General features: G+C 42.1%; 1 protein-coding gene and 1 pseudogene across 10 annotated transcripts in view; one reads left to right on the forward strand and one right to left on the reverse strand.

Moving 5' to 3' along the window:
• CRMP1 (collapsin response mediator protein 1) overlaps positions 1–15,373 on the forward strand; it is a 71,403-nt gene extending 56,030 nt beyond the window's left edge. For 3 of the 10 annotated variants that reach the window (XM_074274146.1, XM_074274149.1, XM_074274148.1), the window contains exons 8-14: positions 113–233; positions 1,281–1,437; positions 3,238–3,379; positions 5,467–5,637; positions 7,180–7,359; positions 9,984–10,204; positions 14,182–15,373. In XM_074274146.1, coding sequence (XP_074130247.1) covers positions 113–233; positions 1,281–1,437; positions 3,238–3,379; positions 5,467–5,637; positions 7,180–7,359; positions 9,984–10,160 — 948 coding nt within the window. In that variant the 3' untranslated portion in view covers positions 10,161–10,204; positions 14,182–15,373. Of the gene's footprint in view, positions 1–112; positions 234–1,280; positions 1,438–3,237; positions 3,380–5,466; positions 5,638–7,179; positions 7,360–9,983 lie in introns of all 10 variants that reach the window. The other 7 variants (XR_012483288.1, XR_012483285.1, XR_012483290.1 and 4 more) reach the window with 4 other exon arrangements.
• LOC141546263 (putative E3 ubiquitin-protein ligase TRIML1 pseudogene) lies at positions 11,592–12,829 on the reverse strand (annotated as a pseudogene).
• Positions 15,374–15,604: the final 231 nt, after the last annotated feature.

A 15,604-nucleotide genomic window follows, 5' to 3' on the forward strand; every position in this document is an offset into this window, starting at 1 on the left:
TGAGGGGCCGAGTTGAGTTTTTGCTCTGCCATGGAGCCCGTACGACATCAGGAAAGTCACGTCTCATTCCCTTCCTCTTTTTGAGAACCTTGTCTTCTCTCTTTCCTTGTAGCTAGAAGCAGAAGCTGCTTTCCGAGCCATCACCATAGCCAGCCGAATCAACTGCCCGGTCTACATCACCAAGGTGATGAGCAAGAGTGCCGCAGACATAATTACCCTGGCCAGGAAGAAAGGTGCTGGTTTCCCTTCCTTCTCCCCCCTCCCCCCCCAGATGGCATTTGGGCGACTGGTCAAAGCCACGTATCACTGGAGAATGGATGATGGGCAGGATTGCTTGGTTTTTAAAGGGACCACCTTTCCATATTCAATCAACTGCAAATTGGGAAATGAGGTCATGGATAATAAAAATACAGGGCTAACAAAATGATTTCCCTTGGGAGTCAGGGATTTCAAAGGTGCTTTCTCTGTTGAATCTTTTTAAAGAACTTATTGTCTGTTGCCCAGGGGACTCGATGACTACTGACTATCTGTGGCGGAGAAAGTCCTGAGATTTGGGGCACAAATAAAGCAGTCCCCAAAGCCCAGCTGTGGCCTCTTTTTAGCCTTCCAAGTGCTGTCTTTCTTGGCCTTCATTAGTAGCTACTGTGGAAAGGTGTGACATTGGATAAGAACTCGTTTGTAAGATTTGTCTGGTGCTTGGTTCAATGGGTGGGTGGGTGTAATGGTAGCCACCTTTACAACAGAGGGAGGAAAAGAAAAAAATAAAATTTACATGGTAATCATCATAGATTTAATAGATATGTAGTTTCATATGCAATCATCTTTATGTTATGAAGATACTTATTTTATTCCATAAATTGGAAATAAAGTTTAAAGAAAGATCTGCTGAGGATCTTGAAGTTAATAAATGAGGCTGCATTTGAACTCTTTTCAATTCTGGACCTAATGCTTTATATACTGAGTCATCAGAACCCAGGTCTGTGACTCCAAGTCCAGAGTTCTTTTCACTGTCATTCTGTCTATACTTCTGTACTGAATTAGATATTGACAGTCTCTGGGACTCCCAGTGATAACGATTGGCTGACCAGTCACTTTGTCCTGCAACTCTTGGTTTGTTATTTACACATACACTCTACAGGATCACAGGAGATGGCTGGGAGGTTATACAAAGTTAAAACACACACACACACACACACACACACACACACACACACACACACACACAGCCACACGTATATTTCTTGATCTATTTGAACCCATCCCATTCTTTCTCACCCAAGGTCCTTTAGTTTTTGGAGAACCAATTGCTGCAAGTCTAGGGACAGATGGGACCCACTATTGGAGCAAAAACTGGGCCAAGGCAGCAGCTTTTGTGACATCGCCACCGCTGAGCCCAGATCCCACAACTCCCGATTACTTGAACTCTCTCTTAGCCTGGTAAGCACCACTGAGTAACAAATGCTGGGGGCTTGATGGGGGGAGATTACAATAAAAGACTCTTTTAGATCGCCCTCACCTGCCTTTTCTCTACCCATCTCTTTCATTCTTTCCTTTCCTTTTCTTCCTCCTTTCTTTCCTTTTTTTCTCCTTCCCTTCATTCCTCTGTTCTCCTCCTTTTGGGTCCCTCTCCACGAATATTTTTAATGACCTTCTGCTCCTGAAATAGGATGACTTGGCAATGAAATGGGCACATATGTCTCTGTACAGCACAGGTTCTGGATCTTTGATTTCCTTGATGCAGGGAATTGCTGCAGAAAGCTGGGAGGGTCTAGAGGAGGGTGCACATGCTGTAGCCCGCCTGGGGATCAGGGACGTCCTGGAGCCAGGCTCCTAAAGGAGTGAGGAACGCTGGGGGACACCCACCTCCAGCCACCTGCCATCTTAATGCTTTCTTCAACCTCATTGTACACACAATATTACAAGATATGGGGAGTCTCCAGTGGGTCTCTGCATCCAAGGGACTCGTGTTCAGGAAGAGGGTGCCCGCAGGGATGCTAAGTCCCTGTTTTGGCCTTGTGGCCCAGGAAAGGGTCAGAAGAGTGATGATTGACAGAGCGATTGTCAAGCTTTCTTTCACAAGGCACCAGTGGCTACTAAGCAGTAAATTGGTGATTGATTGTGTGCAGTGCCCCCTCGTGGTCTCTCTGTGGAAGGACGCTTGGACACAGACTCCATCCCTTGGGAAAGTAGCCATTCAGGGATGAGAGGAGCCCATTAAGAGAATCCAAAGCTCACTTTACCCAATGATTTGAAGCCCCTTTCCCATCAGAATTTAAGCTTTGGGGAGTAGAATAGACAGTGAGGGATTTGGAGCCAGAATCTGGCTTCAGAGTCTAGCTTTGACATCCCTGTGCCCGTGGGCTCGTCCCCTGGCCTCCTTGTTCTTTAAACACCGTCTCTTTCTCCCTGGAAGTCCTAGGAGCCAGGGCACTGAGCAAGTCGCCCTTCTCTCCTCCCGCCATGCTCAGAAACAGACACAGGCAGGAAATCCCGGAGCAGCAAGCCGAGCTGATCTCCAAATGCAGTTGCATCAGTTTGCACCAACAAGAAGCTGAAAATCGTGTGCACGTGGTTAAAAGGCCTAGGCAATATTTATGCGTTATCACCCTTCGCTGGCCCAGATGGAAAGCCATTCTCCTTGCTCTTTGGCGTGTACGAACCACGGGCCCCACTTCACAAACGTGAATAATTCCTAAGTAAGACGACTCTCAGTTACATGAAGTGACACCTTCAGGACGTTATGCTGGGTGAAGGTGTACTAGCGACTTAACTATATTAAATACATATATATATATCAATGTATTTATTGAATTTGCATGTGTTTGGTCAATATATATCTGTGTATACATATATGAAATACATGTAAATTCAATGTAAATATATTTATATATAGGCATATACATATGTGTTTCTATATACATGTACAAATTAGCATGTGTGAATTTGTTCAACTTGTTGGCCACTCCATTCCCAATCCTCCAATATGTCAGTTATTATAAATATGGAAGTGGCAGTTTTTCAGACAAGGACCTGAAGCCCAGATGGATGGGCTTGCCTCCCGAAGATCACAAAGCCATGAAACTTCTAAAGAGAGAGTGAATAGAGATCTTCCTGACTCCTGATCCAGCTGCTCTATCTAGTCTCCTCCAAGGACGGCAGCTCCCTAAAGAGCAAAGACCCTGCAAAGTACTTCCATATGACCTGGATCGTAAAATTGTGCCTTTTTCTCATTCTCAGTGGCGATCTTCAGGTGACAGGAAGTGGCCATTGTCCGTACAGCACTGCCCAGAAGGCTGTTGGCAAGGACAACTTCACCCTCATTCCTGAAGGAGTGAATGGGATTGAGGAGAGAATGACCGTTGTCTGGGACAAGGCCGTTGTGAGTAATCCCCAAGTTTCTTATTTATGAGCACACCAGAGGTCACTTCATTTGGCCAAGATTAAGACATTCTTAATAAACTGGAAACTGAAGGGGGGGCTATCAACTGGGGATTGATTGGATGAACAATATATGGAATATGAACATGATGGTATATTATGAAATAATGAAAGAGACATGTTCAGAGAAACCTGGGGATTTGGATAAACTGATACAGAATAAAGTTAGTAGAACCAGAAAAATAAAGACTTAGGGACTATGATCAAAGCAATGACCAAAATGTTCTGTGGGGTTTTCTTGGGGCCACGTCTCTTCAAGAGTTTCCAGGAGCATGGTTTCACCAGGAATGGAGAACTTGAAATCCTTATCCAAGCTGTAGTGTCCTAGAAGTAATAAAGCTGGAGTCTAATCCTTTCAAGGCCCACGGCCATTCACTGACTCTTTAAAAACCTCTTGTTAGATGAAACAATCTTATGGGGGTAATCACGTAGGTCCGAATAAATGGAATGACTTTAAGATGGTTAATATTTCTGGAGTCCCACTGTCAGCCTGGCCATTACTGGCTTTCTGATGCATGATTCACAAGAGGGGTTGAGCAGTGTTAGTTGTGAGGATTCACTGGGTTTTCGTGGGGTTACACCGGGTTGGGCGCTTCCCTGTGATCCTACAACAATACAGCAGGAGTTTGGGTGCACTACCCCGAGCTTTGTGATGTCCAGAGCACTGTGGCTTCAGTCTCTAAGCTACAGGCTAGTGGTTGATTTATATTAGTAGAAGGAGACTCAAAAGCCAGGAGGTTTCTCATGAGGAAATCATCGCTCGGGATCATAGCAACTTTATTTTTTCCTTTTCAAACTAGACTTAGGATTTTATCCATAAAACAGGAAGCACTCAGTGAAAACTTTCTTCCCTACTGAAACATTTGGAAGGAACTGCCAGTAGTCAAGGCTTGTGAGGCACACTGTGATATTTGACACATAACTGAAGCCACCGTAGAATGGGTCAATCCCATCTCCCCACATGCTCTTAGGGTAATGGGGCCAGAGCGGCAGTATATTACAAATGCAGCGGAAGCTGTCTTTGTGAGACCTTCTCGATCTGTGACGCCCCAGGACTATAAGGGGACATATAAGTGCTTTCAGGTCTTGGAAGACAACACAAAGACAAGCTCTCTGTACTTACCGCCTTGCTGTTTGTACCTGAGGGAAACTGTAGTCCAACCCATCCCATGCATTCTTGCCCTTCCCATGACTCTGATATTCATCTGAGCCTTATTCTTTTTCTGAAAGGAGTTCAAACCACCAAAGAAGAAGAAAAAAAACAACAAAGTATTATACTGGGAAATATTGACATTGGTCATAGTCTTCCTCCTCAGTAAATGCCATTACACCATGTATTATGGTGACTTACTGTTCAAAGACTTTCACTTCTTAGGTACCTTCTAACGGAGTTATGCTGTTGCTCTCTTTTATAGCAACAATGCTAGCACCTCACTTTTAAGTAACTAATTAAATCCTTGGAGAAACAAGATAGCACCTCCAATGAAGGCGATTTGTGCTACAGGAGGGAGAATGTTTTGAGCTTATGTATTTATGGATCTTACCTCATTTCATCCCCCAAATAAGCCTAAGTGGTGGGAAGTACAGGTATTATTATCTATGTCTTACAATCCATCAACCACCATTTAATAAGTGCCTAAAGTATACCAGACATTATCTTAAGTGCTGGGGATACAAAAAGAAGCAAAATTCGCAGTCTTACAGATAGACACTGAAGCTCAGAAAGCAGCTTTGCTAACCTTGAGTCACAAGACTCGTAATTATCTGAGATAGTAGTGTATGGATTATTACTGTCATTTTATGCAGGAGAAAACTGAAGGGCAAAGAAGGTCCAAAGCCTTGCCTTAGGACACATGGCTCAAAAGTAGCAGAGCCAAGAATCAAATCCACAGTCTTTGATTTCAGACCCACAGTACAAAATCCTCTGGTTATGGTCTGATTCGAGAGTCATTGGTTGGTCTGTGCATCGCCCAAGGTCAGCAATCTCCATTTCTGGCAAAAATGTCATTAAAGGCAAATTCTCTTTAGGCCACGGGCAAAATGGATGAGAACCAGTTTGTGGCTGTCACCAGCACCAACGCAGCGAAAATATTTAACCTGTATCCACGGAAGGGCAGAATTGCTGTGGGCTCTGATGCTGATGTGGTTATCTGGGATCCTGACAAAGTGAAAACTATCACTGCTAAGAATCACAAGTCGGTAAGTTTGCTCCTTCGTTGCTCTTTCTGGCTCAGAACAACTGGGAATATTTACAATGAAAATAAAAATCTCCTACTGAAAATAATTTGTCAAACATTAAGGTCACATGGCCAGCAAGTCCAGAAAGAGCAACCTTTCTCCCCATGTTTATAACAAGTGCTTACACTTCCTTAGCAGTTTAAGGTTTACCAAGAGTCTTCCTTTGGATCAATCTGTGGTAACAGTGGAGCAAGGGTTAAAGTCCCTATCTTATAAATGAAGATATTGATGTCCATAGAAATTAAGATCCAATGTTAAGTAGCTATTAGGTGTCAAAATTAGGATTAGAAACTCTTCTTTTGTACTTGAAATCCAATGATTTACGGACATGCTGCCTCTCCATCATGGACATGATTTTAAACTGTTTTAATTTTCATACTGACTCTTGGATTGGTAGAACCAATGCATTTCTACATATACCATCTCAATTGTGTCTTTATTTTGAAGGTTCAGGCAAATGTGGGCCTCAATTACAGAAAATTAGGAAGGAGCTGGAAGCTGGCTGTCAAATTGGAGTGTTCTGATACTTTTCCCTCCAACCCTGAACTTACAGAGGAAGGGGAATCGAGCTCTGTATTTTCTTAGGTCAAAAGAGTAGTCTCCATTTTTCTCTCATTGTGTTGTTTGTATTGATCCTTACTATCAAAGGACACATTCCCTTTGTTAGTAGTCAGGACTTCTTGTTCAGAAAATGAATGATTTCATTAATGTGCCTCTCAACTAATGGAGTCCACAGCCTGTCCATGTCTTAATGTCATGAGCTGTTGTGGCCATGTGTGTTTATACATGGGGATAGAAAAGAATTTGGCTGATGATCAAGCCAAATCATTAACAGATTAGTGTTTGTTTAGAAGAAGAAGAACCCCCAAATAAATACTTGAAGCACCACTTGTCCAACTCACTTTCCTTTGGGTTTCCTCCCTTATTTGCATTGTTTTGAATCAATGATGGTTTCTGTTAGCATATTGCCAGTGCAGATGTTTGAAATATGCTTAAAATAGAGAAGTAGCAAACCTTCTTCTGATGAGTACCTTTCTATAGTATGGAGGTGACTTCAGGTTTGGGGAGTCATGCTTTGGAAGCTTCTACAAAGCTGGAAAACTTACAGTGATAGACCAAGGTTATCCTCTTAAGGACTTGTCTAGATATGTACAGGTAGGTTCACCAGAGGCTTGACAAGCAGGTGACTATTTTGGTCACAGTAGTTCACAGAGACTTGTTTCCTAAGGTATAGACGGGTTCTATTTCGGTGAAGTAAGTCCTCCTATATTGAAGGGATCATGAACATTCAGTATCATTCAAGGACCTGGAAAAGGATTTTTGAATGAGAGTTTTAAAAAATGAAGAGGAGCATTTGGAAGCAGGACATTTTCACAAGTAAGGGGCAGACAAGGGATCATGTTATCACCAGTGTTGAAAACCAACAAGCCCAGGCCAAGAGTTTTTTAGATCAACTCCGGGAGGCTGTTAAAAGTCTAATATTAATTTTTTTTTAATATTTAGGCCGTTGAATACAACATCTTTGAAGGAATGGAATGCCATGGATCCCCACTGGTGGTCATTAGCCAAGGGAAGATTGTGTTTGAAGATGGAAACCTACATGTAAATAAGGGTATGGGCCGCTTCATACCTCGCAAGCCTTTCCCTGAATACCTCTACCAGCGTGTCAAAATAAGGAATAAGGTAAGTATACAAGGAGTCTTTGGACTAAAAGTTTGGCTCTCTTCAATGTAGATTGAGTGAATCCCAGAATTCTTCCATTGGAGCGAAGGTCAATGGATTAGAAATAGATGTTTCAGGAGACATTTGGATGGGTGAGAAGGCATTAGGCTCGATTCCTTCCACTTTTATTAAATTATTTCTTCTAAAAAGAGATGGAAATTCATTTGCCTATTAAATCACCTACCAAGGCTGTGGTAATTTGAATATTAAAAAAGATATGATTTCTTATCTCAAAGAACTTAAAATTTGCTAGAGACTATATGACACAAATGAATAAGTATAGTAGGTACAATATCATAGGAATAAAAGAGAGCTCCAAGGAAAGTGCTGAAGAAGGAGATCATGGAATCATAGATTTAGAACTACAAGGGACCCCACATGCCATGACGTCCAGTCTCTTATTGTACAGATGAAAAAGCTGTAAAGGAAATCACTGGGTTCTAGCTATGGCACTAGAAGGGATCTTAGAAGTCATCATGTCGGTGAGAAGACTGCGGCCTATCGGAAGCAAAGGGGAAAATCTAGGTTACCCAAGTAGTGAAGATCAGAAGTGAAACGAGCCCATTTGTTTTCAGATTTTGTGATTTTTCCAATAGCATTCAAGCTGTACCATATGAGCTAAGGGATATATAAGTGGTGGGTGAGAGTAATGGGAGAGAAATGAAAGGGTATGGAAAGAAAGAAGAGAAGGATTTCAGCTGGTATATTCAAAGTGGGGTGATTTGCACTTTATTTAAAGGGCTTGGGTGTCTAAAGATTTTTTTTCCTTTAGTATAATATCTTTTGTATATGTACATTTTATATATATATATATATTTATATATATATATGCATGTATGTATAGATAAACACATACACATATATTATATATATATGCATATATATATATATATATATATAATTTATATGGGAGAGTTTCTATTCTTATTTAAACCCCTCTTTGAATTCTGTAAACTCTAAATTAAATTCATATCCTAGAATAAGAGAATCTTAGGGATGGATGGGAACTCTGAATCTAAAATTTAGCAGACATGCTATCTATAACAGCCATGAGCTGAGCAGCCATTCAATCTCCATTTAAAGACTGATGGAACCACTGTCTCCTGGCAGCCACTTCCTTTCTGGATGGCTTTAAATATTAAGGTGCATTTTTTTATATTGAACCAATAATAGCTTTACTTACTCAATCTGTGCTTAACATACAACTTGCTTATTGATAGATCAGTTTGTCTTCCGGTATCAGTTGAAACAACTCTAATCCCTTTTCTCCATATAAGTCCCTCAAATATTTGAAGACCACAATGATTTCTGTCCCTCCCACTCTCACCCAAACAGTTTTCTGGTGTATACACCTTCAGTTCCTTCACTAGATCCTCACTTGACATGGCTTCCAGGACTCGTTATTTTGGCTCTTTCTTTGTGACTATTTTTGCTCCATCTTTCCCTCATCATGCATTTTTGGTAATAAGATATTCACTTATTTATTCATTTTAAAATACTTATTGGGCATCTGCTAGGCAACCATTTCTGTGCTGGATGCTGGAAACAAGTACAAGAAATAATGAGGGTTTCTGTCCCCAAGAATATATGCATCTGATGTCAAATGATATATTATGCATGATATAATATATAATATTATAACAATAACAATATATAAGTGAATTTGAAAAATGGTCAAATGTCATAGAAACAAAGGGAGAATGCACACAAAATATTACAGGAATCACTTTCAAATGGGGAGAATCAGAGAAGGTTTCCTGTAGGAAAACGAACCCTAAGCTGGGCCTTGAAAGTAGGCAAGAATTCCAACTTGCAGAGATGAGAAGGGACTGGCCTCTTGGCCTTGGCAATGAGCTATGTGAACGAGCATGACAGTTCAGACTGGAGCGAAAAGCTATTGAAACAGAGGAACATGAAATAAGCCTGGAAAGTGACAATGCAAGCTAAACTGTGTAGGGCATTGCATGGTAAGGAGTTTGTGTCTTAGGCACAATATATCATATATAATTTCATATATCATGTGTTATGCTTTCTTATATGTTACATTTATTTATTATATTAACATATACATGTATATCAATATCTCTAGGTTTTCACCTGTCTTTGTATATTAGAGCTTCAAGGGATCATAGACATTCAGTAACGTCATTTTACCAGTGAACAAACTGTAGCCCAAGGACTATCCATGATTTGAGTGAGCTCACACAAGTTGTAGTTAGTTGGAAAGATGGTATTTGAGCCCAGGTTCCTTGAAACTTAAGACTCTGGAGCAGGGAAGTACAAATGGCAGAGCAGTAACAGGATGACTTCATTGACAGTTGTGTAAAGGGGAGAGAGGGAGAGCCCACAGACAGAAAGACCAGTTAGGAGGCTCTTAATATAGTCTAGGTGAAAAGTGATGAGGATTCAAGGCTTCCTTGTGTTATCAGTGGCAGTAGAGACAAAGGGGAAGGTAGGAACAATATTTAGAATTGACAGATCCCACAATTTCCAATGTGGAGAGTGAGTGAAAGGAAAGGTAAAAGTCCAGGTATGAGATGGAGATTCACTGGGACACTAAATCACATTTCTGTTACGTGGTCCAGGTCGGTGCATTGCAAGGAGTTTCAAGAGGAATGTATGATGGGCCAGTCTATGATGTTCCAGCTACACCAAAATATGCAACTCCCGCTCCCTCCGCCAAATCCTCTCCTTCCAAACACCAGCCTCCTCCAATCAGAAACCTCCATCAGTCCAATTTCAGTTTATCAGGTAAGGAATGAGACAATAGCCCCACCTTAGGAACTTCCGACACAGTCGGCCAACCGTGTCCTAAGAGTAACTTTCATTCTGATTTAGAACAAGATAGAGGTCATGGAGCAGGGAGGGATATTTATCTACAAGTGGAAAAGAATGCAAAGGGATTCAGACGATGTCCGCAAACATAGGTAGAATAGATAAATAGATTGATGGATAGATTTTTTTTTATTGTAGCTTTTTATTGACAGAACATATGCCTGGGTAATTTTTCAACATTGTTCCTTGCACTCACTTCTGTTCCAACTTTTCCCTTCCCTCCCTCCACCCACTCCCCTAGATGGCAAGCAGTCTCATACATGCATCCTAGATACAATATATGTGTGCAGAACCGAAAAGTTCTCTTATTGCACAAGGAAAATTGGATTCAGGGACGAAAAACAAAAATGCAAACAGTTTACACTCCTTTTCCCAGGGCTCCTTCTCTGGGTGTAGCTGATTCTGTCCTTCATTGACCAATTGGAACTGAATTGGATCTTCTCTTTGTCGAAGATATCCACTTCTGATGGATAGATTTTTAAGAAATAATTTTTGAGAAGCAATTGGGGTTGAGGGACTTGCTTAGAGTCACACAGTAAGTGTGTGAATCCAGATTTGAATTCAGGTGCTCCTGATCCAAAGCCAGTGCTCTATCCTGTTAGGATTACAAGGTGAGAACTCAGGTTGTCTGGGCAATTCTCTATATTTGAACTCAAGTCCTCCTGACTTCAGGGCCCGGGCTCTAACCATTGTGCCACCTAGCTGTCCATATCTATACTGTATTTTACAATGGAATAGCTCCAAAAAGAGAGAGACAAAACTTCTACAGGGTAATGGCCAAAAACAGAAGATAAAAATGAAAGTATCTTTGCCAAAATGTTTTCCCTTCATGTTTTACATAGTTGAAGACTAATGTATTGCAATCATTCACAAGACCTTTATGTCTGTAGTGTCTTATATCACCTTCTTCAGTAGAAGATCCTTGAGTTGACTATGTTCCTCAAGATGAACTTGTTTCTCACTCAGAACAATAGTCTTCCCATTCCCACTTCCCTAGGACAAGAGAAACTTTCACCGTTTTACTTATTCATTCATTCATTCATTCATTTTTAGCTGTTTTTTTCTAGCTGAGTTTGTTATTTGTTTTTCATACATAAGACAATTTAGCATTTGAGATTTTGCTCTTCCTCCTAAAATATTTGGAAATGTTTGCTTCCTATTTTCCTTTTTTTCAGTCCTTTTCTCTTATTCTTCTCTCTGCTTTTCCTTCCACTTGAAGTGCTACAAGATCAGCCAACAAGGGGGGGAAATAACCTGTCATCTTTTATGAGTAGAAGTAAAAAGAAGGCAGATTTTATTTCATTTGGTTTTAATAATGATACATCACTTTATGGACCATTTAAACAGGAATTCAAAGAAACAGAATGTCACTGTCAGTATCATATTCATTCACTTGTCACAGAAGATCATCTGTAGTAATTAGCACCTGGGACAGCCCTCTACTGTGGACTCTTGGGGCAAATGATGAGTGAACCAGTGGTGCTTTCTCCAGAGAGAAGGCAAGGAGAGAAGTAAGGGCAAAGAGGTCCTCTACAATCTATGTTGGAGTTACTGTAGATAAGGGATCTGTCGATGACATCATAAAATGCTATATAGCTCATTTCATAATCAAGAAAAATGCCCAATTTTTGCACAGGTAAGCTGCATTGACAGTCTTTTTCTGACTCCCAGAGGAAGAATTCATTGCCAGATATGAAGCCCATGAGGGTACTTATATCCTCAGATGAGGAGGAGCTCAGCCCCTTTCTCCTGAATCTTTACAGATGACCAATTCCCACTCTGTCTTATCTCCCACCTCCACTTCCCAATAGTGTTTTCCTGAGGTGAATTTCTGGGCTCCCAAAACCACAAGAGAAGAGTCAAATCTCCCTTTGTTGTCAGGCAGGTCTTGACAGGTGCTTCCATACTGGACCCTCTTCAAATCTTCAGACAGGATGAGATGAGGATGGGCTGATTCAGGATCAAAAGTTATATCCCTGTGGAAACTCATGAGCATTTCTCTCATGCCTGTGACAGAGCAGATAGGCCAGGAAATGTAAGAAAGCTCTGGTTTGTTAAGTAGGAGCTCTTCCTTCTTTTTCAAAGTGCCTGGCATATCCTGGATCATTTCCAAGGGCATCTTGTCCAAATTCTCTTCTACTTGGAACACCATTTCTTGTAGATGCTGGATTTGTTGGGACAGTTCATGCTCCTTCTCCTCCAGGTTGACCACATAGTCTTTGGATTGCTGCTCCAGCCTTTCCAGGTGTTGACTTTCTTCATCCCATAAAAACTGGTGAATTTCCCCATATTCAGAATGAGCTGACTCTTTTAAAGTGTAGGAACTCTCTGTGAATTGTGCCTCTCTCCTTCGCAATGTGCCCAGTGCAGTTTGAAGTTTCTCTTCTTTTTTCTGTAAGATCCTCCATATCTCCCGGAGCTTGTTCTTGTACTTGTCAGCTGCTGTCTCCAAGGGAAGGACTTGGTGGTCCTTGTGCTCTGGGGCTGATAAGCAGAGGGGTCTCTGGTCTTCCTCACAGAAGAACATCACTTGTTCTCCATGTTGATCACAGGTGCTCAGGCCCACCTCTTTCTGCAGCAGGTGAGGTTGGAGCATCTTGCCAGTGATGCACTGAGTCTGCAGGTTCCTACTCGGCAGCAAGTCAGCCTGTCTAATGAATGACTCCCCTGCACTCTGGATGGGTTGAGGTTTCAGTGACTCCCTCACTGACCCTGTTTGGGCACCAAAATTGTAAAGGTCCGGGCTAGCTCCTCTGAAGGGCTCAGAATAAGCCCTTGCCAGGATAAGCAAAAGTCTTTGCCCCACGTTGGGCGCCAAACTGTGAAAGTCTGGAATTGTAAAGATCCAGTCGTCTCTAAGTTATCCTTGCAGACCACCATCTCAACTCAGTCTCCCAGCCAGACTCACTCCAGGCTCAATGCTGCCTCTTTTATCCTCCCAGAGAATGGGCATGTGAGAACTCAGGGGCTTGTGGGAAAATTACTTCAACCAATAAACTTGCTCCTTTTAAAGGTGTAAACTCCTTTAAATATGTAAACTCCTGCTCAGAAGTTCAAAGGTGTAAACTCCCCCTAAGGGCCGGAACTAAAGGTGTGAATTCTGAGCTAGAGAATTGCCCAGACAACCTGAGTTCTCACCTTGTAATCCTAACACTATCCCATGGCCCCACCTGGCTGTCTCCACCAGAGATATCACACAGGTGTTCTGAGGAGCTATAAGATGCTGATGATTCATGAGCCTACCCTTCTTTTGGTGATTGGTGAGAGTGTGTCCTCCACTGACATTTTCCTCAGAGACAGGCCCCAGGATTTGCTCCTCCCCTGGAAGCCAGCTTTCTGCTGAGACTACATGTTAATTCGGACTGGTCTCCAGAAGAAAGGCCCACCAAATGTTACTCAAAGCCTCTATGAGTTGGTCGGACCTGCCAGTGACTTGCAGGCCACTGAGAAACAGGAAATTGAGGAACACCTCCCAGCCTTGACCAAGCTCATGTAACTTTCCTGGAGAAAGGTCCAAGGTTGGCGGGTTTTATTTTAAGAGCCGACTAGCCTGTGAAAGGCCTATTTTACTAGGAAGCCGGATCAGTCTTCCCATTTAAAGTACAGATTTTAGGAAGTACACTGGAATGTCTGGAAGATATAGGAAAGCAAAACTAGCAAGAAGTAATCTGAGTGGAGTTCAGAATGAACGAGTTATGATTTAGAAAGAGTTCTTTGTGCCAGAGACAGGATTTAAGATCGTGTTTTCCAGACCCAACTTCTCCCCAAATGCTTCCCTTACAATAGTGCTGTCACATGGGGAGTACATGCACTACTTATAAAATTACAAGTAAGGAAACCGAGGCTTGAGATGCAAAAGGACCATCCCTCCACATGAAACAAGGATGCACCAGCAGTCAGATTGGATCTGCTAACACTGGCTCCCGATTTCTTTCCGCCATAACCCAGACTCCACCATGTTTAGGTCAAACAGACTTCCCTTCTGTCGGATGGCAGGAACCGCATCCTTTCCCTTTTCTGTCAGTGTTATTGCAATCCACTTTTATTGGTACTAATGGGAAAAAAGAATGGTGTTTCTGGGATTGGTTCCCTCCTCCCCTTTTCTTTTCGGTATAGGAAGAAGTGATACTAGTGTGGTGTATTTGCTTGGAACTACTTGCCTCCTCAACATTGTGTCTCCATCCCATAGTCACTCAAAGCATGGCGCACTCGCTGCTCCGTCAGCGGGTCCAGGTTTTAGCTTTGTCCTTGAATCTGAATGACGACGGTTCCTCCACACCCTGTAGTTGTACTAGGATAGTGAATGCATGTTCCTGAATTATTTATGCCAGTCTGTGAGTGAGTCCCCTAGAACACATTGCCAATGATTGACCTAGATACAACACCATGACTAAACACCCTCACTTGACACATTGGAAACTCTTCAAAGGAAGAATCTCCTCCCTCCCAACACACACACACACACACACACACACACACACACACACACTCACACACACACACACACACACACACACTCACACACTCACACACACACACACACACACACACACACACTCTCTGTTCAAGTTTAAGCCAGAAAGCAGTTCCTACTGATTAAAATGGCAGTCAGGTTACTCCAAGAGTATCTCCTATTGACACGTCCCAACAATGCTGCTCCGAGAACTGAGGTTGTTCACCAAGGCAGTTCAGGGGGCAGCTCCTGTCAATATTGTTCATCCACTGTTAACATAGCCCAGTAAGATCACTTCCCTTTTCTCAGTTATGAAGAGGTATCCATGTCTTGTATCAGAAAACCTGGTCTCTGTCACAACTGTACCTCCCCATACTGTCCATTCTAGTCTGTTTTCATCGTGTCAGCTTTTGAGTTCAGGCGGAGCCAAGGGTTGTACAAGGAATGGCTGCTCCCCAACATACCATTCAGGGCTCTGTTCCCTGAGGCGGTGGCACTCTGGGTTCGCATGGGTTTTGGGGTACCTACGAGACGGCTGAAGTGGCAGTCTGATTTTTAAAGTTTTGTACAAAGTTTTCTTTTGAAATCACACACATTTTTACTTACTGATGCTGTCCCAGAATGACTTGTTGTGGCTCTTATTTCTGAATTCAACGCTTGTGAAATAAACAAAATTAACTGATCTGTGAACTGGACTGTGGGATTTTTCTTCTTCTCTTTAAGTGGATGCTTCATGACCATACTCTCCCATCTTTGAACCCCTCAGCAGTCACTAAGGATAATTCTGTGGCCCTGATGTGTGTTTGCTTTCAAAGGGAAGAAGCAGACACAAATACCGAAACTGGAGCTGTCCAACATCAGACTTCTGTCATTAAGCTATTGTAGGATGTACAGAATAGGTAAGTGGTACACTGGATG

This window comes from Sminthopsis crassicaudata, chromosome 6, assembly GCF_048593235.1.
Source record: "Sminthopsis crassicaudata isolate SCR6 chromosome 6, ASM4859323v1, whole genome shotgun sequence".
NCBI lineage: Eukaryota > Metazoa > Chordata > Mammalia > Dasyuromorphia > Dasyuridae > Sminthopsis > Sminthopsis crassicaudata.